The 15,262-nt window shown below is 42.4% G+C and overlaps 1 protein-coding gene across 2 annotated transcripts in view; it reads left to right on the top strand.

Moving 5' to 3' along the window:
• Positions 1 to 10,453, top strand: part of ube2o (ubiquitin-conjugating enzyme E2O) — a 31,552-nt gene extending 21,099 nt beyond the window's left edge. The window contains exons 13-23 of one of the 2 annotated variants that reach the window (XM_028597036.1): positions 206 to 318; positions 484 to 609; positions 1,803 to 1,892; positions 1,989 to 2,313; positions 3,005 to 3,369; positions 3,486 to 3,666; positions 3,917 to 4,053; positions 5,052 to 5,255; positions 5,807 to 5,864; positions 6,326 to 7,127; positions 7,502 to 10,453. In XM_028597036.1, coding sequence (XP_028452837.1) covers positions 206 to 318; positions 484 to 609; positions 1,803 to 1,892; positions 1,989 to 2,313; positions 3,005 to 3,369; positions 3,486 to 3,666; positions 3,917 to 4,053; positions 5,052 to 5,255; positions 5,807 to 5,864; positions 6,326 to 7,127; positions 7,502 to 7,529 — 2,429 coding nt within the window. In that variant the 3' untranslated portion in view covers positions 7,530 to 10,453. Of the gene's footprint in view, positions 1 to 205; positions 319 to 483; positions 610 to 1,802; positions 1,893 to 1,988; positions 2,314 to 3,004; positions 3,370 to 3,485; positions 3,667 to 3,916; positions 4,054 to 5,051; positions 5,256 to 5,806; positions 5,865 to 6,325 lie in introns of both variants that reach the window. The other variant, XM_028597043.1, reaches the window with a different exon arrangement.
• Positions 10,454 to 15,262: the final 4,809 nt, after the last annotated feature.

Genomic DNA, 15,262 nt, shown 5'->3' on the forward strand with positions numbered 1-15,262 from the left:
AGTTTGTGCGTCTGTAAAATGGACTGAAAAAACGGGGATGTACGTTAAGGCTGGAATGTTACAGCCAAACTATTTTCATTCATACAGATGCATCTTTTTTTAGCAATATTTGCAATTAGAGGTTTAAAGTGTTTGGTGTTCTTTGTTTTGCTCTCTAAACTGTGTGGGTGGGTGTGTTTGTGTGTGTGTTTTTGTGCTCTCTCAGCCCAAGCCCTCCAGGACCCAGGAGTGTACGGTGTGATCCAGTCTGGTGATCACAAGGGCAGAACATGTGTTGTCAAGTGGATCAAACTCAACTCCAGAAGCGACGACGTGGAGGTCAGTCAGGAAAACAACAGTGTTTGTGTTTTCAAGAATGTAAAAGCCATGAGAACACTTGATATTTGTTGGGCGGCTTGGTCTTATGTTGTGATACCTGGCTGCTGTATGTGAGTCATTAGTAGAAATGAAATCGGCCTGGTATTCTTTTTGGCTTTATTCCAGGTTTTCGGTATGGAGGAGGATGTCAGTGTGTACGACATCGTTGATCACCCAGATTTCCACTTCCGCACCACCGACATCGTCATTAGAATATGGAACTCTGAGAACGGACATGACTGCGAAAACGATGTGAGAACAATTGACACAGATGGGCTGCGCAAAATAATAGAAACACCTCTCGGTATAATGCAATAAACAGCACCACAAACTACTTTTTTTTTTTCACTGACCATTCATGAAGGTAGCATTCATTGCATTACTGTATCAGACTGTATTTGTTTTAGCTAGCTTTACCTAATAAACTGGCAACTGAGTGGATCATATTTTGCTCTGCAAATGTTTAGTAACCAGGAACCTGTTCTTTGTTTCTGTTTTACACTCAATGAGCTTTTCTCCTGCACCACCCTCAGGGCCAAATGTCACCTTTGCCCTCAAACTATTTCATAATCCAACTGGTTAAGCACATTATTGCCCCCATAGGGATAGACTGTTCTCATTTTATTGACCTCATGAGGTTTTAGAGCAACTGTAAGGTACAGTTACATCAAATGTGTCATATTCTGGAGTAATAAACACTGATGTCTGCTGTCAAATTGATTTTTATTTGTATTACACAGAATCACAAGTTTGCCTCAAAGGGCTTTACAGTCAGATAACACACAGGGCCCTATCTTGCACCCAGCGCATCGCAAAGCCCAAAGCCCCACGCAGGTGTCTTTGCTAGTTTAAGACCGACGCAGTTGTCAATTTCCCGTCCAGCGCCCCCGTCTTTTAAATAGCAAATGCACCTGCGTCCATCTGTGCACCCATGGGTGTGCTGGCCTCACAAGGAGGTGTGTTCAGTTGCATTCTTGCTGTATTGCTATCTTGAGGTAGCGGAAAGTGATCGCGTGCTTTCACTTCACGCACAGGCAGATCAGTTTCTTCTCCTGAAAATGTCTTTCCTGCTTACCAAATCCGCCATCATAACAGCAATACGCCAAGGTACAAACGTGCCTGGCTTTTAAAGGGAATTGGAGTGAAATTCAGATTGGTTTATTGCACGTTGCTAATTAAGACACTAAGTACAATTATTTTGAACCATGCACCTGACGCACAGACCTTTTTTTTTTTTTTTTTTTTTTTTTTCGCGGTAAACTAGCAAAAGTGGATTCATACATGCCCTAAATGCACCTACGCCAGGCACTTTATGCGTGCGCTTAGATCGTTAAAATAGAGCCCGCTATATCCTCTGACCATTTTAGTCTTGTTTTATTATTGTATAAGGTGTTGTTGGCTGTTGATAATTGTTGTACTGTGTCTCTACACCCTCCTTCACTCAGACGTCGGTCGGACAGGTGTCCAGGGTAGATGTGAGCAGCAAAGTGGAGGTGGTGTGGGCGGATAACTCCATGACCATTGTCTTGCCACAGGTAAATGTTTATCCTTAATGAAATTGAATATCGTTTTGACATTAGAAGTGAGACGTCGGTCTTCTAATAATTACACACACACACACACACACACAGCACCTCTACAATGTGGAGTCTGAGATCGAGGAGACAGACTACGACTCGGTGGAGGAGACAAGCAGCGTCCTGTCCACTGAGGAGTGGGAGGACGAGAGCGACAGCTGGGAGACTGATAACGGCCTCACTACTGAGGAAGACAGCCACGTCAACAATACAGACATCATCGACACAGCGACCCCGACCCCCACCCCCACTAGCTCCGCGACATTCATCATCCCCCCTCAAGAGGGCAGCAAAGCTGGGGTCACCAGCCCCACTAAAGGAGCCCCTGGAGAGGAGGGAGAGCCATCTGTGGCTGCTGCTAGTCCTGCTTCTGGAGGAGGTGGGGAGCTTATTTTTTGTAACATTTATATTATTGTTTGTTTCGAGGCAATAGTGTCAACATGTCACCTATGTGATAGTTTTGTCTACAGGACAAAAGAGCTTTTTTTGTTGTGTGTTAATAAAGTGAAATATGTGTCTTTAGGCAAGGTAATGATATTTTATTTATATAGCACAATTGATTACAATTAAACTCAAAATGCTTTGCCGTTTAATTGTATACAGCAACAAGTACATGCTTTAGAAAAAAATGAGAGTGCAGCAACTCTAAATAAATTAACACCAACCTAAAGACACACACTAACTAATCATAATATTAAACGTTATTTATGGAGACTTTTCATACAAGAGATGTAGCTCTAAGTGCTTTACAGTAAACAATAAAAAATGCAACACATTAAACCAAGGGCAAATAGACAATACTATTAGATAATTAAAATACAGTAGATGATAAAATATAAAAGTGAAAGTAAAAACAGACCATTTAACAATAGTAAAAGAGAGAATTAAACCCTACAAACGTTTCCAGTTGTCACAGATCTCCAGTCACTGTCAGTTTGTTCCAAAGAACAGGACCAAAAAAGCACCTTCACCAGATCTGGATCAAATATTAGGTACAGTTACAAAGCAGCGTTGTACCTGTGCCCTGTTTGACATTTCTGATTTCATTTATTATACACTTAATAAATTAGGAACCACTCCAGGAGCTGTTAATGGCGCAGAGAAGCCCAGTAAAGATGGCGCCTCTCGGGGCTTCAGGGAGTTGAAAGAGGCCCTGAAGATCCTGGAGAGCCTGAAGAACATGACTGTGGAGCAGCTCTGGACCGGCGGTTCTCCAACCTCTCCGACCTCCGCTGAACCCGCTTCAACAACTAATGTAGCGAGTTCGGTGACGCCCACGGCCCCCGAGAAACCAACCAAGGAGAAACGTTTCCTGGACGACATTAAGAAGCTGCAGGAGAACCTGAGGAAGACGCTGGACAACGTGGCCATCGTGGAGGAGGAGAAGATGGAGGCTGTGGTGGAGGCGGGGGGGAGCGGAGGAGCAGGGACAGAGGTAGGTGTTAAATTAATCTACAACGTGGCAGAGTTGATTTTTAATTTGCCAGTGCAGTCCAAATAAATGAGTGCAACATTAGATTGGGTCTCACCTGCTAGTTTGTGACGGTTCAGGTAGAGAGAGCTGGAGAGGAAAAGCCCCAGCAAGAGCCGCAGACACCGGTGGGTGGACAAGAATGGCCCAGTGAGTTTCTCAGTGATACACCAGTACTGTGCCAGCAGAGTGGTGGCAAGCCTGGTGTCACCTTTACTAGCGCCAAGGGAGAGGTGTTCTCTGTGCTGGAGTGGGCACCAGGTGAGAAATGTGAAGATTGTCTTAAACACTCAGACAACAAACAGAAGCCTGCTTCCCATTTCCATTCTGTTGTCTCGCACACACACACACACACACACACACACACACACACACACACACACACACACTTTTTAGCTTGATTAATTCCCTGGCCACACAGTCTGTTTGTTTTTTATTTTGTCTGTATTGCTATTCAATCACCATCTGTCTGTCCTCTCTCTCTATATACTGTGTATATATATTTTTTTAGACACGCACTCATTTAAGAAAATGGAGTTTCAGCCAGCGGAGGCAAAGAAATTCTTCAGCACAGTGAGGAAAGAAATGGCTCTACTAGCAACGTCACTGCCGGACGGCATCATGGTCAAAACATTTGAAGATCGCATGGTGGGTTTCCTGTCATTACTGTATTATCACCATTTTTAATAATAAATCATCCCCCTGATTCATTTTGAAGATTAGCACTCTTAGTATTAAAAATACTGGCAGCTTCTGTCCTTCTTTGGTGGTAAATCTGCTGGATCACTGTACAGCACACATCAAGAAAACAGAATTTACAATAACTACTCATTATTTGTCTGGTCAGATTTCACTGCACGATTGCCGTTACCAAGGGCTAATATTATGGTCTTAATCAAGGGTCCACAAGATTTTGAGCTTGTGAGATTTCTGGAAATAATTTCCAAGCCTGTGTGGTTGTATATCACACCTGAAAACAAACTGCATTAAAAATGTAAAATCTGTGTAAACATTTGAAAGCTGTGTGCATGCGTGAACTTGAATTTCTCATGCAGAGTTCTTCACAGATACGGGTGATGTACAACCACAGACTTTTAAATTAATCCTAAGCATCATTACACAATCTAATAAATACAATTATGAGCCTTTCTTCTTGGTCTTCAAAACATTAAAGGTCCCCCCCTTCAATAGCATTTAAAGCTACAGACACAGAAATGGCACATCTTAAGGAAAGCTCATTGTGGGACTGGCTCTAGTGGCTGTAATTCTGCACCAAAGCGGAATTTGGGGAAAGAGACTTCAGATACAGTATTAGGGGACCACTAAGGTCTATATAAAAGCATCCAAAAAGCAGCACGTCATAGGACCTTTAACAGCAGCAGGGAGTAGGACCGAAGAGAAATAGTAGGATCATCTGTTTCAGAAAACAGCAGGGGTTTATGTGAAATAAAGTATTGATATTTAAAAACTAATTAATAACCTTAAGACAGAAGCTGGCTGCCCTTATCTCATTATTTTATTTGAGCTATGATGTACTGCTTTCTCCACTTACCTGATCATTTTCTCAGTTGGACACATCATACAGATTGCACTGACTGCATACAGCATAAAACGTGTCATAAAGGTCTTTGCTTTCTTGGACACAGGACCTGTTCTCAGCTCTGATCAAAGGGCCGACTCGTACGCCCTACGAAGACGGTCTGTTCCTGTTTGACATCCAGCTGCCCAACATCTACCCGTCTGTGCCACCTCTGTTTCGCTACCTGTCGCAGTGCGGCGGCCGCCTCAATCCCAACCTCTACGACAACGGCAAGGTCTGCGTCAGCCTGCTGGGCACCTGGATCGGAAAGGTGAGTGCTATTTTACAGCTCAATGTATGTACAGGTATGATATCTTACTGAGGGAAGTTGAGAGATACAATACCAACCTGCAGTTTTACGGTACTGGGTGTTGACCAGTAATTACAGTGTTGAAATGTGACACGGTGGTGTGTCAAGGTAACCTAAACCAAATGAAACCTGCTCTTTTGAACCTGACTTGCAACAGTTGTGGTTCTGTTTCCTGTTTGGATGCATAACTCCTTGATTTTTTTGGACAGCTTTGTGTAAAAATTGCAATGAAGGTAACTGAAAGTAACTGGTAGGGTACTACACACAAAAAATTCAACAGTTAATCGACAGGTCAATTGTCACTTTTATATAATCGTAAACTGAATATCTTTGGGTCAGAGTTAAACAAAACAAGATATTTGGAAACTCTTGTGATGTATATTTTGTAAAAAAAAAAAAAAAAAAAACGACTAATTGATTAATTTGAAATCAAATATAACTGTATATATCTGTGCATTTCTCAGAAATTGTTACTGATTTGTTGTTTTCTTTTATGGTGATGTGATCCACAGGGCACAGAGAGGTGGACCAGCAAGTCCAGTCTGCTGCAAGTCCTCATCTCCATACAAGGTTAGAGAGCACACACACACACACACACACACACACACACACACACACACACACACACACACACACACACACACACACACACACACACACACACACACACACACACACACACACAAACTTGTTTTACTATCTTTGTGGGGACCCATCATTGACATAATGCATTCCCTAGCCCCTTCCCCTAACCTTAACCATCACAACTAAATGCCTAACCTTAACCCTCACCCTAACCATAACCTATTTCTAACCCTAATCCTAAAACCAGGTCTTAACCATCAAACAGCCCTTTAACCTTGTGGGGTCCAACATTTTGGTCCCCACAAGGCTGTGCAGACCCCACAAGTATACTGTATTCTCACCACACAGTGAAATAGCCACTCTGAACCTACTGGTAATGTTTGCCCGCCTTTTGTTTTATTACTTAAACTCACATTTTGCACATAAACATGTGTCTCTTTGTGCAGGCCTTATCCTCGTCAATGAGCCTTACTATAACGAGGCTGGCTTTGACAGTGACCGAGGCCTACAGGAGGGATATGAGAACAGCCGCTGCTACAACGAGATGGCCCTGATCAAGATGGTCCAGTCTATGACGCAGCTCCTTCAGAATCCGGTGGAGGTTTTCAAACAGGAGATCCAGGAGCACTTTGTTTCTAACGGCTGGCGTCTCGTCCACCGTCTGGATGCGTGGCTCGAGCTGAACGACGGTGCTGAGAGGGGGCAGGCAGCACACATGTCCTCCAGGGCTCAACACTCCAAAGACAGAGCTTCATCTGTGGAGCCTCTGGACGAGCACGGGCCCGTGACGGTGGCTCACAGCAGCCCCAGCAAGCGTGGGGAGGAGGGGGTCACAGGAGTTACCAGTATTATGGAGGAGGAGCTGGAGGATTCAGGGCTGAGTCCCTCCACTACAGTGGCCTCTCAGCAGGAGCTGAGCCAGAACTCAGACTGCGACAGCACCCAGGGGAGCACCTCTCTGAGTGGCTCCATGGTCACTGGCTCTGTAGTCCGCGGCGTGACGTCAGAATCCGGTTCAGTCACGGTTAGCGGAGGAGGGGTGGGCTCCACGGGAAGCCAGCCGGTGGTGCGACCAAAGAAACGGAGAAAGAGCTACCGGAGTTTCCTGCCAGAGGGCAGTGGCTACCCGGACATTGGCTTTCCACTCTTCCCGCTCTCCAAGGGGTTTGTGAAGAGTGTTCGAGGGGTCCTGCGGCAGTACCGTGCTGCACTGGCCGCTGCTGCCATCCCTGACCACACAGAGGACAAGTAAGTGCCTCCTCGCCGTTCCCCAACACTCCTCTGCACTGTTCCCTGCTCTTTTCCTCCTTCTCTTCTACCTTTTCATCCGCCTCAAGCTGTAGAGGAGGATCCATTACTTGTCTGGGGGGTCTTCCAATTTTCAATCTTCTGTACCCCTGTCCAGAGCTGCACTGTGCCCCCAGCACTACCCACACCTTTGTCCTTCATTTCGTAGTCTGTACTGTTGCCCCAAACTCCACAATGTTTTGCCTTTTTTTTTTTTTTTTCCTCCCATAATCCCTCTGGATCAAACCACGGCTGCAGGAGAACGGCACCCTTGATCAGGAGAGTGAGCAGGTTCAGGTTGGATGCGACTTGATAATGTCTTTGTTCTCCTTCAGTGTCTCTGCAGATGAGTGTGATGAATAAAGAGGGGTGGACCTCACATGCGCTCATCCATTTGCACAAACCTATGGGAGCTTCCCCGTCACACAGGAACCCTCATCTGTTCACGTACGCAGGTAAACACGGAGCTTTTACTGGAGGCCATTTCTCTTCTGGTTTCAGCAGGACTTTGACTTCAGTGGAGGTGGTGTGGATGCAAAAAGGATGAATGAGAAGGAAAATCAGTGCCATGAACCCTCTTCCACCCTCCTCATCCACCTAGCCTCCGGCAGCATCCACCATATGTGTGAGGATTTGCTGGATAAACAAGTCTGAAAAATGTAAAGCAGACTTGTGATCGTCGCTGCATTTTGGACGAGGTCAACTATGGCTGAAAAACGGCAAAGCCCAGCTCACCTGGCTGTTGGGTGTACTGCGGCTATCTGTAGCACAACTGATATAATCGCTGCACCATCCTGCACTACCACAAAAGAATGGACAATCTGGTCTGGGAGAGGTGACGCCGTATAAATACACTGATCAGGAGTATTCTTTTTAAATAGAAATCACTGGTTGTATGCTTTCTGCCAAATTCTCTCTTTTCACACACAAAATATTCAAGTAGAACGTACTGAATGTCAGTTAAACTGCCAACCACAACAGCTTCACCACTTCTATACTGTACTTGCTGGTATTTTCCTTCGCCAATCACTCGCACTGAACCACGCAGCGAACACCGTGTGACAAGTTTACATACGAATCACCTCTAGAGGTCAGACTGCTGTAGCTGTTTGGTGTGTAGAGAAGCCTGCCAGGCACAGGATGACAGTTAGGTGGCTTCATATGAAGGTGTGTGTGCTCTAGTCAAAGCCCACAGCTGCCGCCTCTACATAACAAAAAGTTCCATTCATTTTCTGTAGAATTTAGCAAAGTTGTTCGATCACCAAAATGGAACTTGTGCTTTGGTGTTTTGATGCATTTTAAGTCGTTTTACTCACAGAGGCTGAGGTGAAGGTTTCAGAGCGGAGCTTTACCCACAATGCTCCACTTTTCTGTGACTGAGGTGAACCCACATTACATGCAACTGACACAATTTAAAGAATAAATAGAAGAAGAAAAAAAACATTACAGCATCCATTCCGTCATCTCATGTCAACATGTTGCCTTACTTGAATTGTTCTTTATAATCTCAGATCATTGTGTACAGAGCTGCTTGCGTCATGCTTTAGACATTAACCTATACATGCCGAGACACACTGGAACCACTAAAGCCCTGTTCCGGTGTTTTCCTCTTTTAATCGTGCAGATCTCTGATCAGTTGTTTCTTAAACATGAATCTCTCACACTGTGGCCATCTGCATATTCAGATTTTTCCTCTCCAAATTGCATGTGCAGTTTGTTAGCAGAATACCAACTACAATCAGTGTGATGCTGAAGGTTTGCTGATATTATAATAATTTTTGCTTGATTATTATTTTCTATTATTTAGTGTTTTACCTGACTTGAACGTCTTATCCCATGAAGGTGACTGCTGACCCAACTGGCGAGAGAAAATTACACAAACTGCAGCACTCAGACAAAGCTTAAGGTGGTATAACTTGTCTCTGATCTTCTTTTCTTTCTTTACATGGCATATATTTAATCTAAATGAAAGGATTCAAGGTTGTATTTACAAAGTTATCTTGAAACTCTTACGCTGCGTTTAACTGTGAAAGAAAGTCAAACTCCCCTTTGGGTCCAATTGTGCTTCCTGGGGAAATCCAAGCAGGCGTTGTTTACATTTTTTTTTTTTTTTTAAATAGCTGCATTCCACCTTTAACATAATGCTCCTATTTTGTTCAAGATATTATGATTCTCATTGTAATAACTATTATGATTATAAGGGAGAGCACTGGCTGGCTGGTAATTTACTTGAACAAAGAACCTTGATGCTGAAGAGTGTTTCTGAATGAGAGAGCACATTGTGCCATTGTGAAACTATGAGTGATGGGAGAGGATAAAAAAACCATGAGCCAAGAGCTGCTGTTTTAAAGAGACTTAAGACAATAAAAGTCTTGAATGAGGGTATTTTGTTTTGCTTTGTCTTCCATTTTTTTCCCATGCAACTCTTAAAACTGGCACTCTGTACCAGATGTGGCAATCAGGCATCCATGACATTTTGTCCTCTTCCTTGGATTAGACCTTGCCATCATTATTTTGCCTTTAATGCTACAGAGAAGGATGTGTTGTCTTCTTCACTGGCTGCTGTATCTGTAGCACGTAGCCTTGTTTGCTTTCTTGTCTCTGTTTGTCCCACCACTTGCTGCTGTTTGTAAAATGTCACCTTCACAATTCTTGTAGAAGTGTGTCAGAACTCAGTCTGAAGACAAAGTGTATGGACCACGGTTCCCGAGTTGAGAGGTAACCTTACTGCTTCGTCTTTCACCCTCTCTCATTTGTCTTCAGTCGCAGAAACGGAAAATGTGAAGCTATATCTCGCTAGATCTCAAAGCAAAAAATCTGGCAGGATACCAAGCACATGATGTGCAATTTTCTGTGTGTATATTATTCAAATTTAAACCATTATTATTATTATTATTATTATTATTATTACTACTATTATAATTACTGCGAGGCGTTTGTTTTACAGCCAAAGCATGTAACCTGTTGCTTTAAGCCTTTTGAACGGGCTACACACAAGACTTGACTGTACGATGTCTACATTTTCACAGTGGCCTGTTGTTGATATATTAAAAAAAATAACTAATAAAGTAATGATTTGTAGCCTGATTCCCTCTGTACAGATGTCATGACTATATTGAAATATATAAATACATACAGTATATATTTAACACAAACCTGACATGTCACATGGATGCTTGGGGCATATATGTACAAAATGCTGAGTGTGTATTGTACTTAAGATTTCATTTTTTAATGGCTTACTTTGTTGCGTTAAGACAACTGTATAGTGATGTATTAAACTTTGCAAGCAGTGAAATCGTAACATTGTGGCTTATACTTATTTGGATACCTGTTAGCTGACTGCAGATAAACCTGGTGCTATTTTCTTAATATTACCAAATCCCACGAGAACACCAAAACCAACAATGAATTGATAACAATTGACAATTGGTTCGTGTGCAGCTACACAGTTTATTCTGAATCAAAATATCCTAGAGAATTTTCAGTTTTATTTATACTATCAAATCATAACCGTCATCTCGAGACACTTTACAGATAGAGTAGGTCTAGACCACACTCTATAATTTACAAAGCCCCAACAATTCCAATAATTCCCCCAAGAGCAAGCATTAGCAGTGGCTATTGCGACAGTGGCGAGGAGAAACTCCCTTTTAGGAAGAAACCTCGGCAGACCCAGACTCTTGGTAAGCGGTGTCTGACGGTGCTGGTTGGGGTTATGATGAACAGTGGCGTAATAGTCACAATAGAGATAATGGAACAGTGACTACAATGGTATAGTCGTAGTAGTTCATGTCATAGCCGGGCACAGCAGGGTGTTACAGGATGTAACGTGAGACCGCAGAGCGTGGGTGGACGCGGCAGGACGCAGCAGGACGTAACCGGACATTGCAGGGAATCGCAGAGCGTAGCAGGGTGTAGCCGGTCCACAGCGACAGCTGCACCCAAGACCCAGATCTTGGTGTCACCCTAATCCGAGGCGATGTTCTGGGCGAAGAAGAAACATAAGGACTCCGGGGACTTAACTCCCCAGAGCTAGGTTAGTAACAAGCATTTCTGGGACAGGATGCACATAAAAGGAAACTATCAAAGGAAAGAGTATATGCATTAATGCTTCTTATGCTATCAATTTATTTTGAAATTGCTCTACTAACTTTAATGAAGGCTTAATATGTTACATTAACTCTTGCATTATTATATTAATACAGACAGTACCACTACTTATTATCTCAATATATAATTGTGGGAGATTTTGAGTTTGAATATTTCTGGAAAAAAATGATTATCTTCCCTGATAAATCATCCCTGAAATATTTTGTTTTTACTCATTGCCAAGCTCATTGATTTCAGATATTTATATATAGTTTTAAAAACAAGAAGTTTACTCATTACTTGGTCAACTATGTAACGGACAAAACCTATAAGTTTTAACTAAGTAAATGGCAGACATTTAAAAAAAGCATTACTCTTGGAAGAATATGTGTCTATTTACCTACCTTTTCAATTAAAATACTCAATTAATTAAGAAAATACACATTTTGTTCAAGTGAAACCCCAAATTTCAAGTACTGAAGTAACCGGTCTGTATATTTTGTTTCCAAACTGCTTGATTCATGATAATTTTCTTGATGAAATTATGCTGAGGTATATATTTGACAGCTACTCAGTTTCTAAATATTTACTTGGAGATTAGGGAACCATTGAAATACATATATTTTTAAAAAAAACATAATGGTAACTTAATTGACAGCCCAGTATCATAGTTGACAAAAGTAACATAGTTGACTGGACATGACAAAGTAGGATGATGTATTTAACAAAAACAATCCTAAACTATATCAATTATTATATGTTAGCTAATCTTTTATTGCATTTAATCAAGACCTGTTGAATATTTCATGACATAAAGGAGAAATACAGACGCACATCAGTTTACAAGGATCAATCACAACTTTATTAACAAGCACATATATCATAAGCAAGAGATCCTAACATAGAAAACAACAACAACAAAAGTATCAAAAACAGCACTTACACAAAAATTCCACCATGTAAACATTTTGAAAATCTTGTTTGTGGAATGAAATACAGTAGTGCATTGTATTGAACAAAAAAATAATAGTGCACTGCAATAAGTAACAATAACCAAATAGTGTTTTATTCTGTTGGTTAACAGAATAAGTGTGCTGCCTTGGATCAAAATTTTAATAGTGCAAACAGTTGTATCTCAAAAACATTTATATGTCAGAACCCAAGTAAAACATTGGCATACCCTCCAACTTCCAGGCACCCATGAAACCGGCACACAGAACACACTCCCCATTTTCTAACCCAAGAACATGGCCAATTATGGTTTGTTTTTCAATGACTTTGTTTATCTGTGCGTGTGTGTATAGTCCAGGTGCCAGAAAGTAGAAATCCTGTCCAGCAGCTGTCCCAACCATCACTAAACCAGCTCCTCTACCAGGTAGATGAGCTCGTTAGTGAAAACACCTGTTCTAGATGTAGAGGCAGATCCAAAAACATGGCAAGATTTTTACTTTCTGGCAACTGGACTATACACGTCTGGTGTCTATATGTGTGTGTGCTTGACCGTGTGCTTGTGCCACGTGTTTGTTAGCGTGTGTGTGTGTGTGTGTGTGCGCACGTCCTTAGCCATGAAGATATGATTTGGCAATATCTTCCCGCACATTTCTTTTTATTTCAACATGACGTGCTGTCACGTGCTGTGGGGCAGGAATCAACCTGAGCACATCCTCAAATGGATACCAGAGCGCATCCTCTCACATTGGCCAGTAGTAACGATTGTGTCCCACTCTGTGCATACACTTAACATGAACATGTGTCTCACTCACTTCAACAATGGTTCCAGGGTAAACCTCATCGTCATATCTGATGACACACCACTGACCAACAATGTCATCTCTATCCCACTGTACTTCAAGGTCTGGTTGTTCTTGATGCAATGAAGGAACAGCAGAGTTGACTTTGAAGTCGAAGGCCTGAGCTTGGTAACACTGACATTGCAGAATCTGCCTTGTTGAACACAGGCAGCTCACATCACGGTATGTCAGTTTCCCTGGTGCTTGCGTGATGACCTGGTGAATCCGCATAGTGCATGGTACAGCGGGGAGTTGTTGTGGCATCTGCTGTATGGCCTTTTCCACTGTAGCCTCTTCAATGTAGAAGATCTTGACAGCTGTATTGGTGTTTACCAATGCATTGAAAAGATGTTTAGCAGTGGAAATGTCTTCACCTTGGCTCACCAATCTGTCAGCTGTTCTCTTCAGAAGGCCTCCTAAAAAAGTTCCAAGTGCCCGCAGTGAAGCCCTGGTTGTACAATTCAGTTGTCAATAGTTGTTCTGCCTGTATTGTGAGCAGGGACCATCACTGAAAAAGTGGATAATTGACACTGTTGGGCATGTTTCCTTGAGATGGTTAAGTACTGGGGAGAGGTGTGCCCATATGGCAGGTGGACCCTTTTCTTTGCATGGCGAAATTGTTGTGAAGCACAAATGGTCTTCCTCACCACCAATGAAGAGGACCCCTGTATTAAGAGTTGCTTGTTGATGAGAAGAGGCAAAATGGACAGCTTGAATCTCTTTGTGAAACTTGCAAGAGTAGTTTTCAAAGAAATCAATGTGTATGAGGCATTCATTACTCTTCATGTTCTTTTTCAATTCGCTGTAGTAGTTAAACTGGGTCTTGATGTTGAACAAGTGCCTTTTGAACTTTTTTGAGTGGTTTTTGGAAAGTCTCAATCAAGTCCTCCAAAGAACTCTCCATTTCCCTCTTCACGGTGATATTTACAGGCAACTTTTCTTTGCTGTCACCACTTTTCTTCTCTCTGAGGACGGTTTCAGTTGTCCACTGCACACAAGAAACTTGGGTTTGACCATCATAGCCAGACTGAATCTTGAGGTCTTGTAGTTTGCAGTTCTTGCATTCCGCATACATGCATGGCTTAAATGTTGGATTACAGCAAGTTTCCTCAGCAAGAGATTCTAACTCTGTTCTCTCCAGAAGTTTAAGTCCATGAAGTTTCTCCACGATAAATTCCAAGTTTTCATGCCCCTTACATAGACACGTATCTCTGTCTGCAATGGTTGGATGGACTACCCAGTATGGGCGCATTCGGCAGAAGAGTGTATAGGAAAGTTTGCTAGAGACGTTTTCCAGCAGGAATTTCCTGTGGAGGTTTTTCATGGTGTCAGTCATTAACCGCTTCTGCTTTTTTACTTTTCCCTTTGTTACGGTCTGCTTTTTACCTGCTGTTAAACAACTTACGTCATCCCTGGTGTAAAAGGCAACAACCTGGTCTTGCAGTTTTGAGTGTGTGGATATGTATTTCTTCCTGGCAAAACAGGCTATTTTGTCCCCATTTGTGTTCACATTCTTGCAGAATCGTTTGGCTGAGACACCCAGTGTGTCATGAATGATTTTCTGGAACCTGTATTTTTTCAATATTTTTCCAGATACGATTCTGGCGATTAGGTTCCTGGGGTCTCATTTATAAACGTGGCGTACGCACAAAACGGGGCTGAAAACGTACGTACGCCACATCCCACGCAAAGGTTGTGATTTATAAAAAACAAACTTGACGGGAGAATGTGCGGTCCTCCACGCAAACTCTGACCCATGCGTACGCACATTATGGAGACAAAATAGGAATTGGCGACGCAGATGGTGAGGTGGTGAACTGAAGTCAGACTGCAAAAAATAAATGGGAATAACTATAAGAGTAGAAAAAATAAAAATATTGATGCCTCGCACATTTTTTCACTCCATATCATCCACGTTACCATGAAGATTCAATCCAGCAGTGTTATTTGCGCTTGTACTCAGTGATAACTGTTCCATAAACTGAAATCTTAAATAAAAATTTGTTCTTAATATTTAATCGGCGCTGTCTCGCCGTCACATTGTCCGCTACGGAGCGCAGGAGTAGGAGATGGCCCGACTACATGGAATACAGGATATCATCAAATACCCTACAATTAGATAACGGCAGAAAGAGAACGGTCGGACCTGGAACTGAGTGGGTGACGTTAGCATGGACGTAAATGAGCTGTTATTTACTGTTATCCCTCAAAAAG

This window comes from Perca flavescens, chromosome 2 (assembly GCF_004354835.1).
Source record: "Perca flavescens isolate YP-PL-M2 chromosome 2, PFLA_1.0, whole genome shotgun sequence".
Classification (NCBI taxonomy): Eukaryota; Metazoa; Chordata; class Actinopteri; order Perciformes; family Percidae; genus Perca; species Perca flavescens.